Genomic DNA, 16,473 nt, shown 5'->3' with positions numbered 1-16,473 from the left:
GGGTAAATTCGTTCAATGCATTCTTGACGATTGCTGGAGGGTGCTGCTCGACTGCTCGAATTCGTATTCGCGGACTGTCGGTGTCACTGTAAAAAATATCGCTACGACGAGGTCGCTACAGTATCCCCTTTCTAGCCGAATCGCCAGGCATGCGTTTGGGGAACCTCACGTGACGTCCAGACCTGGTGATCTTCGGCGATACATCATCGTCGTTTGGTTTAGACCAATCACGTCGGGGTCACCAATGTAGAAATTATCAAACATCGTTTATTTTAGATCGGTGATCGCGTGTAATGGTTTAACACGTCCAGTGGCCCTGAGCATCACCACAAAGTGTTCTTAACTATTCTTCGAAGGTGCGAGGTCGCTACAAAGGCGACAATCGAAGCGCGCACAATGTTCAATGTAAGTCTACTTCTTGCTGCCCATTCTTGGCCCACTGCCCACCCTTTAGTGACGCAATCCGGTCTCTTCGAACCGGCTTCAGGATCAGGATGTCACACGGTGTAGGGATCAACGTGTTTCGCTCGGTGGTACTTACTCCTCCCTCGTTGGTCATCGTGCGCTTGATCTTGTCGACAAACCGTCCCACATGACCGCCGCTGCCACCGCCACCACCACCTCCCGGTCGTCCGGAACTCATGTTGCTGGGCTCCTTTTCACGAACGTGTCAACCCCGCCGCTGGGGGTTGTTGTCGATCACTTGTCACAAAGTTACTGCTGTACCTCGTGCCGGATATCCTCGCGCGAACTTTCACTCGGTGGTGAGATTTTGCAGAACTGTCCGCCTGCTTTCGCGAATTGATCACTCTACCGCACCGCGATGAATGATCATCCAGTGCGACCGATCGGGTCGATCCTTCGCGCGTCTGCACCTGCACCACTTTCACTAGGGCGTCAGGAATTCGGCGCACTGCCTCATTAACTTGTTATGTTTTCCGCCGCCTCCACTCTTTCCAGTACATAAGATATCACGCACCAGAAGCTCACCACGACCCCTGTCACGGTTGGTTGGGTGATGATAGCGCGCCGCGTATGTCAAGGTTCACCCCGGTGTATACCCCGTACACACTCGGTACACAGGAATCGGGCGCTAGTGATCACTTTGTTAGCAACGCTTCGAGATTTTCCGCAACACACACGGGTCGGAGCACTGTAGATGGTCGATTCGCGCGCGTGGATTGTTTTTGAAAGGTTGCGCGGCGTTACCACATGCTTATATAGAGGATTGGTCCTGTTGATGGCGGCCGCGGCCACCCTCTGTAGCGGTCTTCGTGTGGTACATGGCGCGCTAGCGGCAGTTATTTCGTGCGGCGCATGGATATCAACACATCAGCTACCAATACCACACCGTCACGATCTTAGTCGTCGGCGGCCAGTCGAATCGCGGACACCGGCGAAGCAGGACGGTCCGTTGCGTGCGTGCGCACCACTGTCAATTCTCGGCCCGGCCGTTGTGTGATTTTCTGACCGGGCGAAGTCCAGCTACACAAAGTCCCGGGAGTCCAGCAAGTGGTCCAGAGAATTCTGACCTTCGTGGCCAGCTGTTTTTTTTTCGGTCCGGTTTCTCCCGAGGCTCTCCAGCGATCATGTCTGCCCAAGATCGTTCGCAAGAGGAGCGCGACTGATGATCTTGATCATACGCCGGCGCAGTATGTGCGCAACATAAGAGAAGCATAAGAGTGCCAGACCACGCCAGAGGGGGCTCTTTCCCTTGCAGAGTGCAGTGTCGACGGTTTGTGCATGTGGTGAATGGAAAATTCCCATGTCTTCGACGTGGTCTTTCTTTCATCTCATTCCCCATGCGCTTTCGCTGCGGCATGCGTTCGTCTTGTTCGTCTTGGCTTGGCAGTTCGAGCATATTCCATTTGAGGGGGAACCTGAAACCGTGGGCACGTGCAACCGCCAGTCGGATGCACTGCCATTCGGAATGCATCTGAGGCCGTCGTTACTTGGGGAAGAATCTTCTAATTAGAGTCCCTTGTTTCATGAAGTGTACATAACGGCAGCATACACAGCCTTAAAGGGCCATTGATTTGAGTACAAAAACACATCGATTCCGTGCCGGGTGATACGGAGTACGACAACTAGAGAGTTGATAACTGCACTCAATAAATCTGCTAATTGATCAAGTCACGCTGGAGACCACTTAATGGAACCTAGTGGAGCGTAGATACGACTTAATCCTTAATTTCTTTTACCCTTTATCAATGTGGGCTCAAGAACTGCAAGTTATTGGGGCACTGTCAACACTCCGCTCTCGAGTGATCCCCGTGCGCTGACCGGTGGTGCTTTCGACTGATCAGCGACAGGACCGTGCCAAGCCGGCACGTGGACCATCCCGCCTCGAGGCTTAAGAGCCCACTGTAAACAAACTGTTCTCGTCGGGATCACAAGCCGCTAGTCTGGCACACCGGTCTGGTCACTTACGGCCGCAATTACGCATCGCGCGCGTGGGATTAGCTGCCGCGCCAGCGCAAACAATCGGACCGTAAGAAGTACTCGGTGGTGGTGGGATTTTGCTGCCGTCACGTGCACTCACGTGTGCCGGAAGATCGTGACGTGCCGGAGGCGCGAGTCAAGGATGATCGTGATACACTCCACCGAGTGTGGGTCAGTGGGGAGTTGATCGCCCATTTCCGCGTTCCGCGTGTTCAATGTTTCGTCTTGAAAATCTCTGGCGTGTCTTCTGGGGTGGTAGACACAACGGTGGTCAGTCTCCCAACGGCTAAACCGTTTTCCAGTTGGGTTTGGTTGGGTCGGTTGGGTTTGGCAAAAAAAGAACATGGCCGAACATACATCAAGCAGATTCGCGCGGCTTCGTGAGCGTTTTGAACGTATGGCGCTAGCTTATCAGGCGGCCCCCCGTTATGTCCACCGACAGGTATATAAGGACCTGTGGAAGTGTTTGTGTCGGACCACTCGCTGTGTTGGTGATGCCCGCTAATGCGCGAAATCGCAATCGCGAGCTCGCGATTCTCGCACACCTTTCCGTTTGGTTGGCGCAGGTGATCGTCGGAGCCGATTGATCAACGAGTCGTATATCGCTGGTTGTGTGAGATGTGGGGTTGTTGTAGCGAAAAAAACCCCACACATAAACACACAGGAGCACACGCATACTCCGAGTTCCGTTCGTCTCGCGGCTGGTTTCTCCACTTTTCGTTTTGCCGCGAGTTTGCAAACGTGTCTGTCAAGGGTACGGGACAAGCCCCCAACGAAGGCTCGTCTGTCGACGAATGGCAGAGTCGTTTGCACCCCCCACTCTTCCCACCGCTAGCTGCCACCCGTCTTGCCGCGCCGGTGTCACGTTCCAGGTTGGTCCGCACGCGAGACGCATCCACGTTGCGCAAATGCACCGTAAGCGCGTGGAAGAAGCGACATCAACCACAAGGCGATATGTACTTTGATCCACTTCGCACAGCTGCTTCTTTTTGTTTCCGTGGATTTTCCTACACGATCTGGTGCAATTCCACGCTTTGGTTACGCAACCTTTAGAGGGAACACTCCTTTGACGGTTTTTTGGTCGGAATTCAGACACACCCAGTGACATCAGCGGGACATGATAACGCACCTGTTGCTGCACTGCGCACCGCTTATCGTACGTTAAGTGGAATGTTTCGGCAGGCCCCTCTCCGGATGTGATAAAGTTGGGTCCCCTTCCGTCTGGAGCCGATACGATACGACTTAATGACGCGGCCAAATATGCCGCAATGACGGGTATGATTTCTACTTCCTGACGACAGCAATAACGTGCTGATGTTGCAAAATTCCGGACGACGGCTTTAGTCATTGCGCGTGACGCACTGACGGCGAAAGGCGACGAAAAAGTCTCCAAAAGTTGCATCACTCCATTGAACCCCCCCGCCGATTTCGGAACCGGTTCTGGCGCCTGGTGCGGGTGTATGTGTTGAAGTATATAACGTAAACATACATCTGTTTCGGTTTGTTTACACCGGTGAAAAAAAAATGTGGACAGGCCCCAGGTACGTGCTGAACCACCCGGAGCCGGAAAGGGTGGCAAACTCGCAAATAGCGTCTCCGAAGTGAGGAGGAGATACTTCTTCAACCGGTTCGGCCGCGGTTGATATGCTCTTGTCAAGGTCAACCCCAGCTGTGTGCTGCCGAAGGCACTGGGCTTAGGTCATGGTGCCACCATTCCACGAGCGGGATCTCGATCCTAGCGAAGGAGCAGTGAGCAGAAATGTGGGAAAGGAGCGATCGTCAATCATTGTTAAAATTGGCGAATCATGTTGTTGGTAAATAAAACACTTAAAAACCAAACGGCTCACGGTCGCCACGGTTTTGGGGCCTCGTTTCGAACAAGGCGTCTATTGACTAAGCTAATTGACGTGCAGCGCATTTTGTTTGTGCACGGCCCGATGAAAATTGTACCCGCCGGTGCGACCTTTGGGGCTCTAGTAGGCTTTGGCGTCATGATCAGACGACGCCACCATGAGTGGATGCGTTTCTTGCCAAAGACCAACTGTGGCAACACATGGGTTGAAAAGTCCTGGGGACGACGTGGTTTTTTGTGGTCCAAGTTGGATTTATTCATTGACGTAATCTACTCCAAAAAACACACAATCCAATTCCTACGCCGCTCTAACATTTAAACACCACTTTTGTAGAACGTTTTATCTTTTGCCTCAAAATAGGTCTCAGTTTCAGCGATAAGCTCTTCATTTGAGTGAAATTTCTTACCGACATTACACCACGTACATCCCAAAATGCCGAGCCCATAAGCTTTCCAGCCGTCTGTTGTGCTTTTGGGCGGTTTGGACGAGGTTCACCTGTTACTCTCTCTGCTCAGGTGACGATCGTTTTTATTCCGGAATGAAGTGATTGACCGACATATCAACACAAAAGTTCATGCAATATACATTCTGTCAAATAAACTAACGGGTTTTGTGATTTTGAAGAAAATGCTTTATTCGATTTTCTTTATTTTTGTTGCGTTACCCGGGATCAACAGTATGAGAAACTTGGTAAAAATGTATGGCAGGCCAAGAAACTATTAATCTTTTGCTAGAGTTCCGTGAGTTACTTTGAGTTGCTTTTGAGGTGAGGTGCGCCTTATGTTCATGAAATATTTCACGCATTTTTTCAATGTGAACGTTGAAGCCAAATTTCGGCATGTTTTTTTTGCCTTCCGAAAATATGGCTAGTTTTTCGACAGCGGATCAAATTTTGACAAAAATGGCACTAGAAGGAGAAGGAAAGGAAACTGAAAAATCAAAGCAAACACAAACGAACTGTCATTTCACTCACTGAAAGTCACGGAATTTTTCGTCCAAAAGCTGCTAGTTTGGACGCTAGCACATCAAAAAACCTGTAGAGAAAACTTATACTGTGGATGAGTCGTTAGGTTGCTACACATGTCAGTGACTTATGGTGAAAAGTTCAGCCATTTTTAATGATCAGTTAATTTTTTACAGCTGTTTAGCTTGAACGTGTTTTGGCTCATCAGTGATTTCTGTCTTCTCCCAAACTAATTGACCACGAAGCGATAGTTTGAGTTTTGGAAACAGGAAAAAGTCTTCAGGGGGCAGATCTGGGGAATACAGGAAACGGTATTTTTTCCTATCAAGAATTAGTGTTACGTTAAAACACGAAATTGTGCTTGAGCCATTCTTTTCAAAATAACAAAAATAGGTGTCACTGTTAGAACAATAACTCGCAAATTTGTAAGTACAATATCTTGAAATGTTAACAACTTTCTTTTGAAGCTTAGTACATTAACTGACAACGCGATGAATGTAATAAGATTAGTATCATAAGATTAGTAACATTTATGGGTTAGACCCGGGACTTTTTATCCTAAGTGCTAGCTGCCTTTCTCACCTTAGTGGCCACACACCTTAAGAAAACGGAACAAAAAGAGACTTCGACACCGAAGAGACGCCGGACAAAAACTACAGGTGATCGTTCGATGTGACGAATGCCATGCCACCGCAGGCTACTTTCTAGTTTCAAGGCTGCCGTCCTTTTTGGACGATGGGCGGACCGACGGGGGCGCGGGCCAAGGCAAGCCATCGACCGCCCTCGAATTCGCGAGCGGTGTAACCAATCGCGAATCGATCACTTCCGAGTGACGGGCCCGAATTAGTGTCGTTGTACGCTTCGCAAGTGAACCGTGCCGGTGACTCAAAGGTGCGGACTGAGAGACTCCAGCGACACATGAGTCGCGAGCCAAGTACGCTGGTGTGCCTCGAGAATCGATTGAGTAGTGTGATTATACTACTATCAGGCCAGACTACTCTAAAACAGTGAATGGTGTGATCGGCGAAGGAAAAGCTGCTCTCCGATCTGAGAGTAGTTGGCGATCGTGGGGAAGTTCCTACGTAGGTCTAGACAGCGGAACCGCTTCATTTGCATAACCAGCAGTCAACCCTCTCCGGAATCTGGTTTCGAGCTCTTGTTTGACTATTTATAGCAGGCGATATACAGCATGCCACTTACCTCATTAGTCCATTAAGACACTAGCAACACTAGCGAGGCGGCGAGTCGGATCTTGACGTAACCGCCAGACGCCGCTGTCGGGCCCTGTGTGCCTACCGGCACGTGCTCCCAGTCATAGTGTGTGCGGTTCTAGAGTAGCCTATACTACCTTCTTCCGGTGGCCATCAGACTCCAGGGAGTGGAAATTTCCACCCGTTCATGATGGACCGCGGGAACGCTCATTTCTGGTCTGCATTAGGCTGTGGAAGTTGGATTGGATTGCTTTCAGTTTCCGAAGCGGTACCACCGATTCCTGCACTCAGGTCTGAAGTGTGTGCGCCCCGAAATCGCAAGTGTAATTAGAGGCCCCATAAAATGTAGGCTTCGCCGCGCAGGCGGAAGCGTCGCGTCTTCCTTTTATCAGTCTCCTCCCTACCCGAGCCAGAGCAAGGCAAAGATCGTATCGGCGGTGCGGTCGGTTGTGTCTCGAGTTCTCGAGAAGCTTGGTGCGGGGTGTGCCAATTAATGAAACTGACATTGGCGCAATGTCAAACATGCGCGGCTGCGCGCTACGTCGCTCGATCCTCGTCACATTCGCCACATGTGCCCCATGTGAAGAATGTTTGCCCCCCTTTTTTGGGGGGTGTGTCACTGACAGCGCACGTCAGCGGCTCACAATTTGTTTTTCGTTGTTGCTCCTCACATACGCGCACGGCTACATGACGATGAAATGGGACTTCCTTCGCTTCTTTTTCCTGTACCATTTTGACCTCCGATTGATTGGCGGTGGTCGCAACCAGCGGGTTTGGTGGTTCTTCCGATCCAGCCGACGTTAGGCCAACAGACTCTATGACGTAAGCGCACCAAACCTGCTTGTTGCGTAACCCGCAAGGCATTAGTGAGATCGACAGAGGACGACATCGGTAAATCATCGAATTGCGTGCCTTAATCTCGCACGTGCCGCCGCTCGGACCCATTAATCAAGCGATCCTTGAGCGATTGCATTCTCGATCGAGACAGAGTCGCGGAACCTGTCAACCGGACACGGAACGAGTTGTCGATAGTTGAATTATTGGTTGCAATATTCATATTGGAGCTGCCGCTGTCTTGGCCGTTACTGGCAGTGGGAGTCCAACCGCAACGTCCAGGAATGTGTTAGACTCGATCTTGGCCTCATGTACCGGAAAAATTCCAACGATTGACAAGCGTTCCAAACTGAAGTCTAGTTCCTGGCGTCTTTCAGTCCACACGAAGACTAAAGGCACGACGAAGTTGGCTTATCAGACGTTGGCTTTATAGATTAATCCAACCAGCTTTCGTCGATATCGTGCGCCAGAAAAATGGGTGTGTGGGGCGAACTATGCCCTTTGGAACTAATGGAACGACGATGCAACCGCGACCGGTAATCGTATAATCGTGACTTTGAGGAATTTCCCCCGGGCAAGGCCGTTGCAAAGTCCAGGTGCGTGTTGCGCCATTCTCAGGACAAACACCAGGACTAATTTCACCTGCAAAGCGTGTTCCGAGAAAGTGTTTCGTCACCGGACGATAACCGCCAAAGGGACGTTCCCCGTGTGGGTGTGGCTGGTTTTGGTGACGTCAATCCGACGCCACGTGTGCAGGGGTGGGGATCGGGACCAACGTACGTCATCAATCGTCTCACATGATTTGCGCGCGCTATTAATGGACGGCCGGTGCAGAGAAGGTTTTGGAGGTGGTGGTCATGGCACCTGTCTCCCGATGCTCCGCGGAAGTCTATTTTTTGCCTCGTAAACTTCGAACCACGGTCAATTCGGGTGTGTCTAGTCCCCAAGCTGGTGGTAGTGAGCGAATTCCTCCCATGAATGATTCATCCTGTTTCGGCGAACTATTTCGGGGCTTGATCGCAACCGTTGCGATTGTGTGGCCCACGCAAGATTGGCCGTAGATGATGAAATCCCAAAGATACTAGATTCCAAAACAGACGGTCAATCGAGATAGATAGTCAGCAAAAACAACTCAAAGCTGGCAGCTGGTTGACTCAGCTTTGGCGAATATTCACTAATGAATGTTAATTCATAGACGACCGCGTCGCGTGCGTACGATCTGCAGAGCGGCGCAATTCGCGGTTTGGCGTGTGGCCGTCAATTCTGGAACCGATGATCGACGCCGGTCGAAAGTTGTCACCCCGAAGGAGGTGCCGCGGTGCCGGCACGGATCAATTGATTTTACTGAGAGCTGTCAATTGTCGTCCCAACCCAGGAGATCGGTTCGTTCTGCGACGTTCGGTGACGTTGCGGCTACTCTGGGGGCAGATCGCACAATACACTGATGACGTGCGATGCGATTCGAATTGTGCCGCGAAGGCATAGTAGAGGCAGTGGAAAAATACTTTCCAAATAAATTCTGCAAACGTCACCGACGCTCGCCATTCGCCACGCATCGATCAGTTGCTCAAGGTTGATGTAATAAAAGGCGATCGAGTTGGTTGAAATCAATTTGCGGAAAATTGAATCAAGCGCTGCTGTGATGGTTCCATGGCAACGGTATTTGACAAGTGACTTATAAGGTCCAATCCATTTTTTTACATTGAAAGATCTGATACTGGACTGAACACGATGGTGGATAATGACACAGAGCGGTGCGTAATTCGTGGGGAATCCAATTAAACCATCTTACGACAGTCATATCGACGTGCCCGCCAGCACGTAACCGTTGTCTGTGCCTTTATCCCTATGGACTCGACACTCTTCGCCATCCTCCTATCTTCGGGTCCGGATCAGTCACGTTCACGTTTTCGGCACCGGGGGCTATAATTGAAGCATGGAGCCGCTCAATTTGGTAAATTAATCATTGTTTCGTGATGCTGTTGGAGTGGAAAATTCTGCACATAAATTATGGTTATCTCCCCCCACCGATCTCGGTTCACAGTGGGGAATTTGTATGGCGGAAAGGCGGACATATTTGTTTTTAGGAAGAATCTATGGACGTCTTTTCAACGTGTTTGTTTTATTTGCATGCGTTTTGATTGAATTCAACTTTTCCTGTGTAATACGCGCGTTCAAGTAAAATAAATAAGCTGTTTTTGTTGTTTTAAGGTTTTTATACGCCTTAAGTATGCAATCTGCATTACACCAAACAAATTTAAAGCACTATCGAAGAAGCAAATATCGAATTTCTGCTACAAATCGGATGCCTTATGAGCGCAAAAAAGGATATGAAATGATCGAGGAGCTTTACCCATTGCGTTTGTGCGAATTTAGGAACAAGTCATTATTACCATCAAAAGTATCCAACCCATGAACTGTTATTTAAGCGTTTGATAGAATACTTATTGGTCTATTTCTTCATTCAACCTCAAATCGATATTATTATAGCACTAAGAGTTTTTTATATGTATCTCTAGAATATGTGTCTAATTTTGCGGCATAAACTACTTTCTGACAGCTAATGGATATTAAGATATTCCTAAACCTGTCTATTAAATCTTTAATTAAGAACAGTCTCGCACGCTCAGGATCTGAAAATATTCGACGACAAATGTTACCAGAAGTGCTTATTTCTGATACCTGCCTAAGGTTGTTAAAGATTATTTTATTTTATATTAAACATCTGGTTAGGCGTTGCACTACAAATAGAGCAACGCATACTTGATTAATCCGTGATCACTGATAACACTTAGTTTATCTAAATAATAGAAAAGGCATAAGTCCAATATGTTGTGTACGGCCATTTCATAGACTACAAAAGACCGGGCGTCTCCTTATGCATCAGAAGGTGTTTTCTTAAAATAAGCCTAGCGGATGAATTGGCAAGTATATGCAAGCAAAACATACTGGAAATAGTTTACAATTGCCTAAACTTTGACTGTAACGCCCAGTTTAGTTGCGGAAGGTCGCGGAAAAAGTTTGCTGCATTACCAAAGTAGAAAACTGTATATTTTCGTAGTTTTCTATACTAATTCGTGATAAAAATGTCCTAGTAATGCCAAACATAAACATTTGATTACTTTATATGAAAGAAGGGTTCATTTCCTTTCGAATGATGGTATAATTTGGGTACATTACCGTTGGAGAACTGTGCCAATGATCTCGTTAAAGTAGCTGTTAAAAGCCGGTTTTAAAGAGCAATTTTTATCACTCTTTCGACTTTGACAGACAAATTCTCGGAATTTGCGCAACATGGAAGGCCGAAAATTCAGTTTTGTCATAGATAATTTATCTATTTTAGGATATTATAACTAAACCCTTAATTATTAAAGTTCACTTATGACCGCCATTTCTCCTGTTGTCCCATAGTGCGGTTGTCTTCCAGTTTAATGCAAAATGGCCACCAGTTGTGATCACATTCTTAGGCATTCATTTCGAGGCAAAGAGCAATTAACAAAGAGGTACTTCCCCGGTATCTGTGTCTGTGGCGATGCTATGCGAAAACGGGTATCGCAAAAGAACTGCCTAAAGGTGGATGGCAAGGTGACATTCATTCAACATTGAGTGATTTATTCGCTATCATTGTAATGACGTGTGCTCAGCAGCGTAATATCGTTCCCGCTGTAGCACGCAACCTTTTTATCCATTACACGATGGGGTTTATTGTAAAAATCTTTTCGATTTCTTACCTCTCAAGTCCTTTTTGTTCCCAGCAAAACTAACTGGGTCATAGACTCTAGACATCAAATCCGTTGGCCCAAAAAGGTTGGCCACAAACGGGCCGCCGCTCGTGACGGCCTAATTTTTCGTCCCCGTGTTTCGCCGGTCCGCTTCGAGGAAAGCTGTCATAAAACCGTGCTCTTTGCTGCGAAAATAGTCTTTTCCGCCCTTTACCACCCCGCCAAAAAAGAACGCCAACTTGCCACACGCAGTTGGCAAAATTCGGACCCTCATCGGCCTGGGTGTGTTTGTTTTCATTTGCGTCGAAATTCATCTCGCGCCCACTGATCTCTATCGGCTATTTATATTTCCGATTTACCGACGGGGAGCGCACTCAAGTATAACCGGGGGCGGCGGCGGCGTAGGTTGACAGATTTCGAGCTCGTCACGCCCCACGATCCGGATCGCGAAACGCGGCTCGGGGTTGCCACATTTCGCTGCGCACTAGTAATTATTGCGCTCCAGGATCGCGAGACGGCGCTTCCGGTTCCGACGTGTCGTGAAATGTTATGAAAAAAAAACACAATCTTTTTTTAAGAGAACGGCCTGGAGGTGTGTCCCATGACACATACACACATATAGTAGTGACGACCCTGACCATGGCCACTCACTGACGCGCGCAGCGGAACGAACGGTTCGCGGAGGCAGCAAGGATAGCGCAGCGCGCGCTACGAGGCCGCGATCGCGATCACTGCTCCGTAACACGTGACACGTGTTTTGGTCTTATTGAGCGGGCGGCGAGCGCACTGGCGCCATTTCAATCACCCCCGTGTGCCGTATGCCTGGCAGCAGGAAGGTAGGGAAGAAGAAATGTGGCAAACTGTTACAGTCATTGACAGCAGCCATCTAGCCGCGGGGCGTCTGATCAGAGCACGGTCACTGATCGGTGATCGCGCATATGCGCAGTAATGTAGGCGCGCGTAAGTGCACCCGCGGACAACACAAGGAAGTGGCGGCATGCTCCTCGGCCACACTCTGCTCCCCAGCACCTCCGATTGCAGCGATCGAGCAGAGTGCAATTAAAATGTTGTTCAACCTCTCCCGGGTCGCTCGGATCACCTGCGATGGATCTGGAGCGCACCGTACGAGATGCGCATTACGTAGCGCCTCCACGCTCCGATCTTACCGACATGCGCACATCGGATTTTGCGCACCTCACGAATTGCTTACACCACGCGGAAACGTCCTTGAGCGCGCGGTGTTCGTTACACACTCGGACCATGCTCCCCCAAGACGATCGGCCGAAAGGACGTAGCGGAGCTAACGGCGAAGAACCGCAACCGGTGGTTTTGTTTTTCGAACTCCCCAAGATCGGACCCTCTCGGATTGATCCTAGCATCTCGATACACTCTGGGCATCTTGTCAACCTTCAACCCGGCGGTGACCATTACGCGGATGTGTTTTCTATTTCGCGCTAACATCGCTCAAACGTGTGCGACAAACGCTGCCGTGAGGAGTAATAACGTGCGTGAACCGGAAATGTTTGACCCTGAACATGTTTTGAAGCGAACCGATAAAAATAGAACGTTTAGCGAACCCTTCTCAGTCTATGTCTTTTTGACAATGCCGCCCCCTGGCGGCGTGATCTGACGTGAACCTCTCAGATGATCTTTCAAACAGCTGCACCCAGTTGATCTGTATTTATACAAGAGGGTATGGTTCAAATCATTGACTTTATTGGCCAACTGACGGCCATCATCGCAGCCATTCGCGGCATATGCGTCCTTTCGCAAAACCAATGCAAATCGTTAACCGCCGGTTGGTTGTGGTTGCGTTGAAGGCGACGCTCTTAAATTGTCGCTGACGCCAGACGCCCAAATAATGGTGGCGTCGCGACTTCTCTCCCCTAACGGCACAAATTGATTAGAGTGCTATCCGTACTAGGAAAGGGCCCGGGCCCGGCCCGCGGGGGACCATGACGCCGTTTTGTCAATCGATACCATCGATCGCGTAGATGATAGCAGCGCGATGCTATCAATTTTGAAATTGGTTTGCTATCACTTCAGCGGCCCGCGACCGGCCGGGGGGGGGGTCCATTTCGAGATTTCGGACCAATTGGACGCCACGGCTCAGAGAGCCGTGCCCCCTTTCGTCAATTGCCAATTGAGTCTTCCAGATTCGAACCATCGTTTGATTCGATGCGCGAATCGACATCCATCGTGTGACGTCCGTTTCTGATGGCATCAAGTTCGCTCCGTGACCATGCAGGTTCTGGTAAAAGTAAAATGGGAATAACAAGAATGATAATGGCGCCAGAGAAGGACCGCTACTTTGTTTCAATTCTACGTTCAATTTGGTGCAATGTTGGCGAAGAACGGCCGACTCATCGAACAAAGTCCTGGTTGTTGAGTAACGGAAAATTATTCAGAAATAATCTCAAGAACCAACGTGCACCTAGGCGTCAGGGATCCGATTTACGTCAGAGTGCCGGAAACACGACTTGCGGGAATATCCATGCGCTCCGTCGTGATTAATTAATTATCAATGCACAATCCGGGTGCACAGAGATGAGACACTAATAAGACGAACTCCCATCAGCCCGTTCAATATTGATGCGTATTATCGAAAAGATCACTTTCTCTCCGTTCACACTGAATGTAGATCGTTGTCACATAATGGCCATCACCAATCGCAACATGTTGTCGGTTTTGCGTCATTCTCGGAGGCGCAAACACCTCCGACGCCCGTCCCACGCTGCTGCATGCCAATGAATGAATGCTTCAATGAATGGTGCAAATGGGGTGTTTTCGTTTTAAGCTTCTATCATTGGTTTTATCTTTTTGAAATGGAATAAAGAGAAAGCGAAGCGAATGTTTTGCGGCAAGTTCTCGTACTGTAACTGTAATTTCTCCGAAAGTTGTTGCCCAAAAATTGATCAAACCCTTTTTTTCAACAGTGACGCAAACGCACGTGGTGGCTGACGCAACGGGAGTCAGAAAGAATTCTCGTTTGAAGCATGTTTGCGTAATGGCACACGCTCTCCTAAGACAGGTTTAATTTAAAATTGAGGCGGATATCAAACCGGGAGACTTCATGGTGAAATGATCATTGGGGGATCATTTCGAAATCTGGCTTGAAGATCGCAAACATTGGAATGCGTGACTGTTTCGGGTTGCTTTCTTGTCCCCATTCCGATTTTAGGTATTTGATCGTGATCGGCGTTTAAAGACAAAACCAACGGAATTAGTTCGGATGGGTTCGATCTAATTAGCAAAGGATTCTTAAGTGGTCCACAATGGCCATATTCAAGTTTTCGTTGTTTAATAAATAAAAAATCGGCGTCTCGGTATTTCCCGCCGGTCATTCCATTCGCAATTAGTCAGCGTTCCGCTTATCGGCGGTAAACTACCATCTGTTTCGTGATAACATGCGGTGCCATATCAAGCAATGGCTATGTTTGCCTTATTTACGATCATAAAACTTTATGGAACTACAATGTCCACGTTCGCTTCCTTCCAGATGCGTGTCTACGGTGCCAGGCGGAAAGCAAAAAGGACACCCTTGGGCGACAGGACTGCGTGGTGGTGTGGGGCGAGTGCAACCACTCGTTCCACCACTGTTGCATGTCACTGTGGATCAAACAGAACAACCGGTGTCCACTGTGCCAGCAGGAATGGTCCATCCAGCGTATGGGCAAATGAAACGGTCTCCATCGCAGCCACATCCATCGACAGCACCTCCGGGGGGGACAGATCAACCAGCTTCGTACTAATAAAAGAGCCACACCAACAAACAGACTGGTGAAACAGATGCACCCAATCGGAATCTCGGGTCGTGCTGTTTTATTAGATTTTAACAAATAAATAAATTTCCCAAACCCAAACAGCGCCATTGATTGCACCGAAACTGTGTCACTTTAATCGCTAATAATTCTGTGGCGAGTTGGGCCAATGGAACGGGCACGGAACCCCCTACACGGTGGCCGGAATGCTGTAGCGGACGTACTTGTCCACCTGAAATTCGTCCTCCCGGTAGTCCTCCTCCACGACGAATACTTGCAGAAAGTTATCAAACTCGTACTTGCGCTTCGTGAACACGTCCGTCAGCTGCAGGTTCGAGATCACGATCAACCCCAGCCGCACCGGGCACACGGTCAGGGGGAATTCCTTCATCTGGCCCGGTTCCAACGCGCCCAGCGCGAACTCGGTCACCCCAGTGTAACCGCAGCCCGGCTTTGCCTTCGTGTTGAGGCCCATCAGCAGATCCATCGACCGTTCGCTCGTGTTCGTCACCCGACACCGGAAGCTGAAGCCCTCGCCGATGCGCACGGTACTGTTGGCTTCGATCACGATCAATCGTAGGTCGCTGTACTCGAGGGGCTGTCCAAAAATGGAAACGGAATTGAAATGATCGGAAAGAAAAGCCTGTTTCGTTCTCCACGGGCTTACACATCGCTGCAGCTGGCTGGTTTGCAGACGGCCACGTTCTCCCAGATTCGACCGCCACACGATGTCTAGCTTGCCGATGTTGTTCGCTGCCTTCAAAGCGTTCGGGTCACGTGCGATCTCCGGTATCGGTCGAATGCAGTACAGAAACTGGCAACTATTCTGCGGCTGTAGCATCGTTTTCGAGGAGAAAACCGACTCCCCGGTCGGTAGAGTGTTCAGCGATACCACCGTGTACTGCTCCGAGCTTTCCAGTTCCACCTTCTCGAGACAGATCGGTCCCACGGTGATGTTCTGTATCTGCGCCTCGAGATACACGTCATCCGTTTCCGCGTTGTAGAATTTGGTTTTCACGTCCAGTGGTTTGACCACCTGGAATTTGAAAAACTTCCGAAACGACTTCTCCAATCCGGCCGGCGTCATGTACGATACCTCGCACACCAAACTGCAAGAACGCCGAACGTTACCCAGATGCCGGATCAGAGGCCGATCGTACTCACATGTGCGTGCCGATTTCCTTCACCTCGTGGTGTATTACATCGTCCAGCGTTTCCTCGGGGTTCAGCGTAACCGGGCCCGTCTTGTCGGCGTGGATCGGGAGGCTAAGGCGGTTGTTGTTCGACTGCAGATCGGCTTTTACCGAAACATTCGAAACCGGGTGCGAGCGGCAGTTGTGCACGCACACGTAGCTGGAAAACATTTCCCCGAGGTAAATGTTACCGAAGCTCTGCGGCAGCAGCATAAACTGGCCGGCGGTAATCGTCTCACAGTCCGCCACGGACGTGGCATCGTTTTTAATAATCTTTTCAAACGAATGCTGCGGTACATCCTTCGGCTCGGCCGTCAACACCTGGGGACTGATGAGGGTTGGGCGCGTCAGTCGCATCACTGAAAATACGCGTGGGATTCGTTAGGAACTGGTCACAAACGCGAAGGGTCAAACCGTTACCTTTAAGGGCAAGCAAATGTTCCATCGGATCCGCCATTGCCTTGCTGTGATATTTTTCCGCTTCTGTTCCGTT

At 49.4% G+C, this 16,473-nt stretch overlaps 3 protein-coding genes across 3 annotated transcripts in view; 1 reads left to right on the top strand and 2 right to left on the bottom strand.

The window, feature by feature from the left end:
• The window catches only part of LOC131205431 (facilitated trehalose transporter Tret1), a 13,312-nt gene extending 12,134 nt beyond the window's left edge, over positions 1–1,178 (bottom strand). Inside the window, exon 1 of the mRNA XM_058197519.1 lies at positions 542–1,178. Coding sequence (XP_058053502.1) covers positions 542–643 — 102 coding nt within the window. The 5' untranslated portion in view covers positions 644–1,178. The remainder of the gene's footprint in view (positions 1–541) is intronic.
• LOC131205433 (RING-box protein 2) overlaps positions 1–14,955 on the top strand; it is a 27,498-nt gene extending 12,543 nt beyond the window's left edge. The window contains exon 2 of the mRNA XM_058197523.1: positions 14,526–14,955. Coding sequence (XP_058053506.1) covers positions 14,526–14,707 — 182 coding nt within the window. The 3' untranslated portion in view covers positions 14,708–14,955. The remainder of the gene's footprint in view (positions 1–14,525) is intronic.
• On the bottom strand, positions 14,531–16,473 carry LOC131205432 (probable trafficking protein particle complex subunit 13 homolog). Its single transcript, XM_058197522.1, has 4 exons — positions 16,401–16,473; positions 15,952–16,339; positions 15,455–15,896; positions 14,531–15,385 (listed from the first exon to the last, which is right to left on the bottom strand). The coding sequence occupies exons 1-4, from the start codon at positions 16,435–16,437 to the stop codon at positions 14,978–14,980; spliced, it is 1,275 nt and encodes a 424-aa protein (XP_058053505.1). The 5' UTR covers positions 16,438–16,473; the 3' UTR covers positions 14,531–14,977.

The sequence above is a fragment of the Anopheles bellator genome, chromosome 1 (assembly GCF_943735745.2).
Source record: "Anopheles bellator chromosome 1, idAnoBellAS_SP24_06.2, whole genome shotgun sequence".
Classification (NCBI taxonomy): domain Eukaryota; kingdom Metazoa; phylum Arthropoda; class Insecta; order Diptera; family Culicidae; genus Anopheles; species Anopheles bellator.
This window is presented reverse-complemented; position numbering and strand designations above follow the sequence as displayed.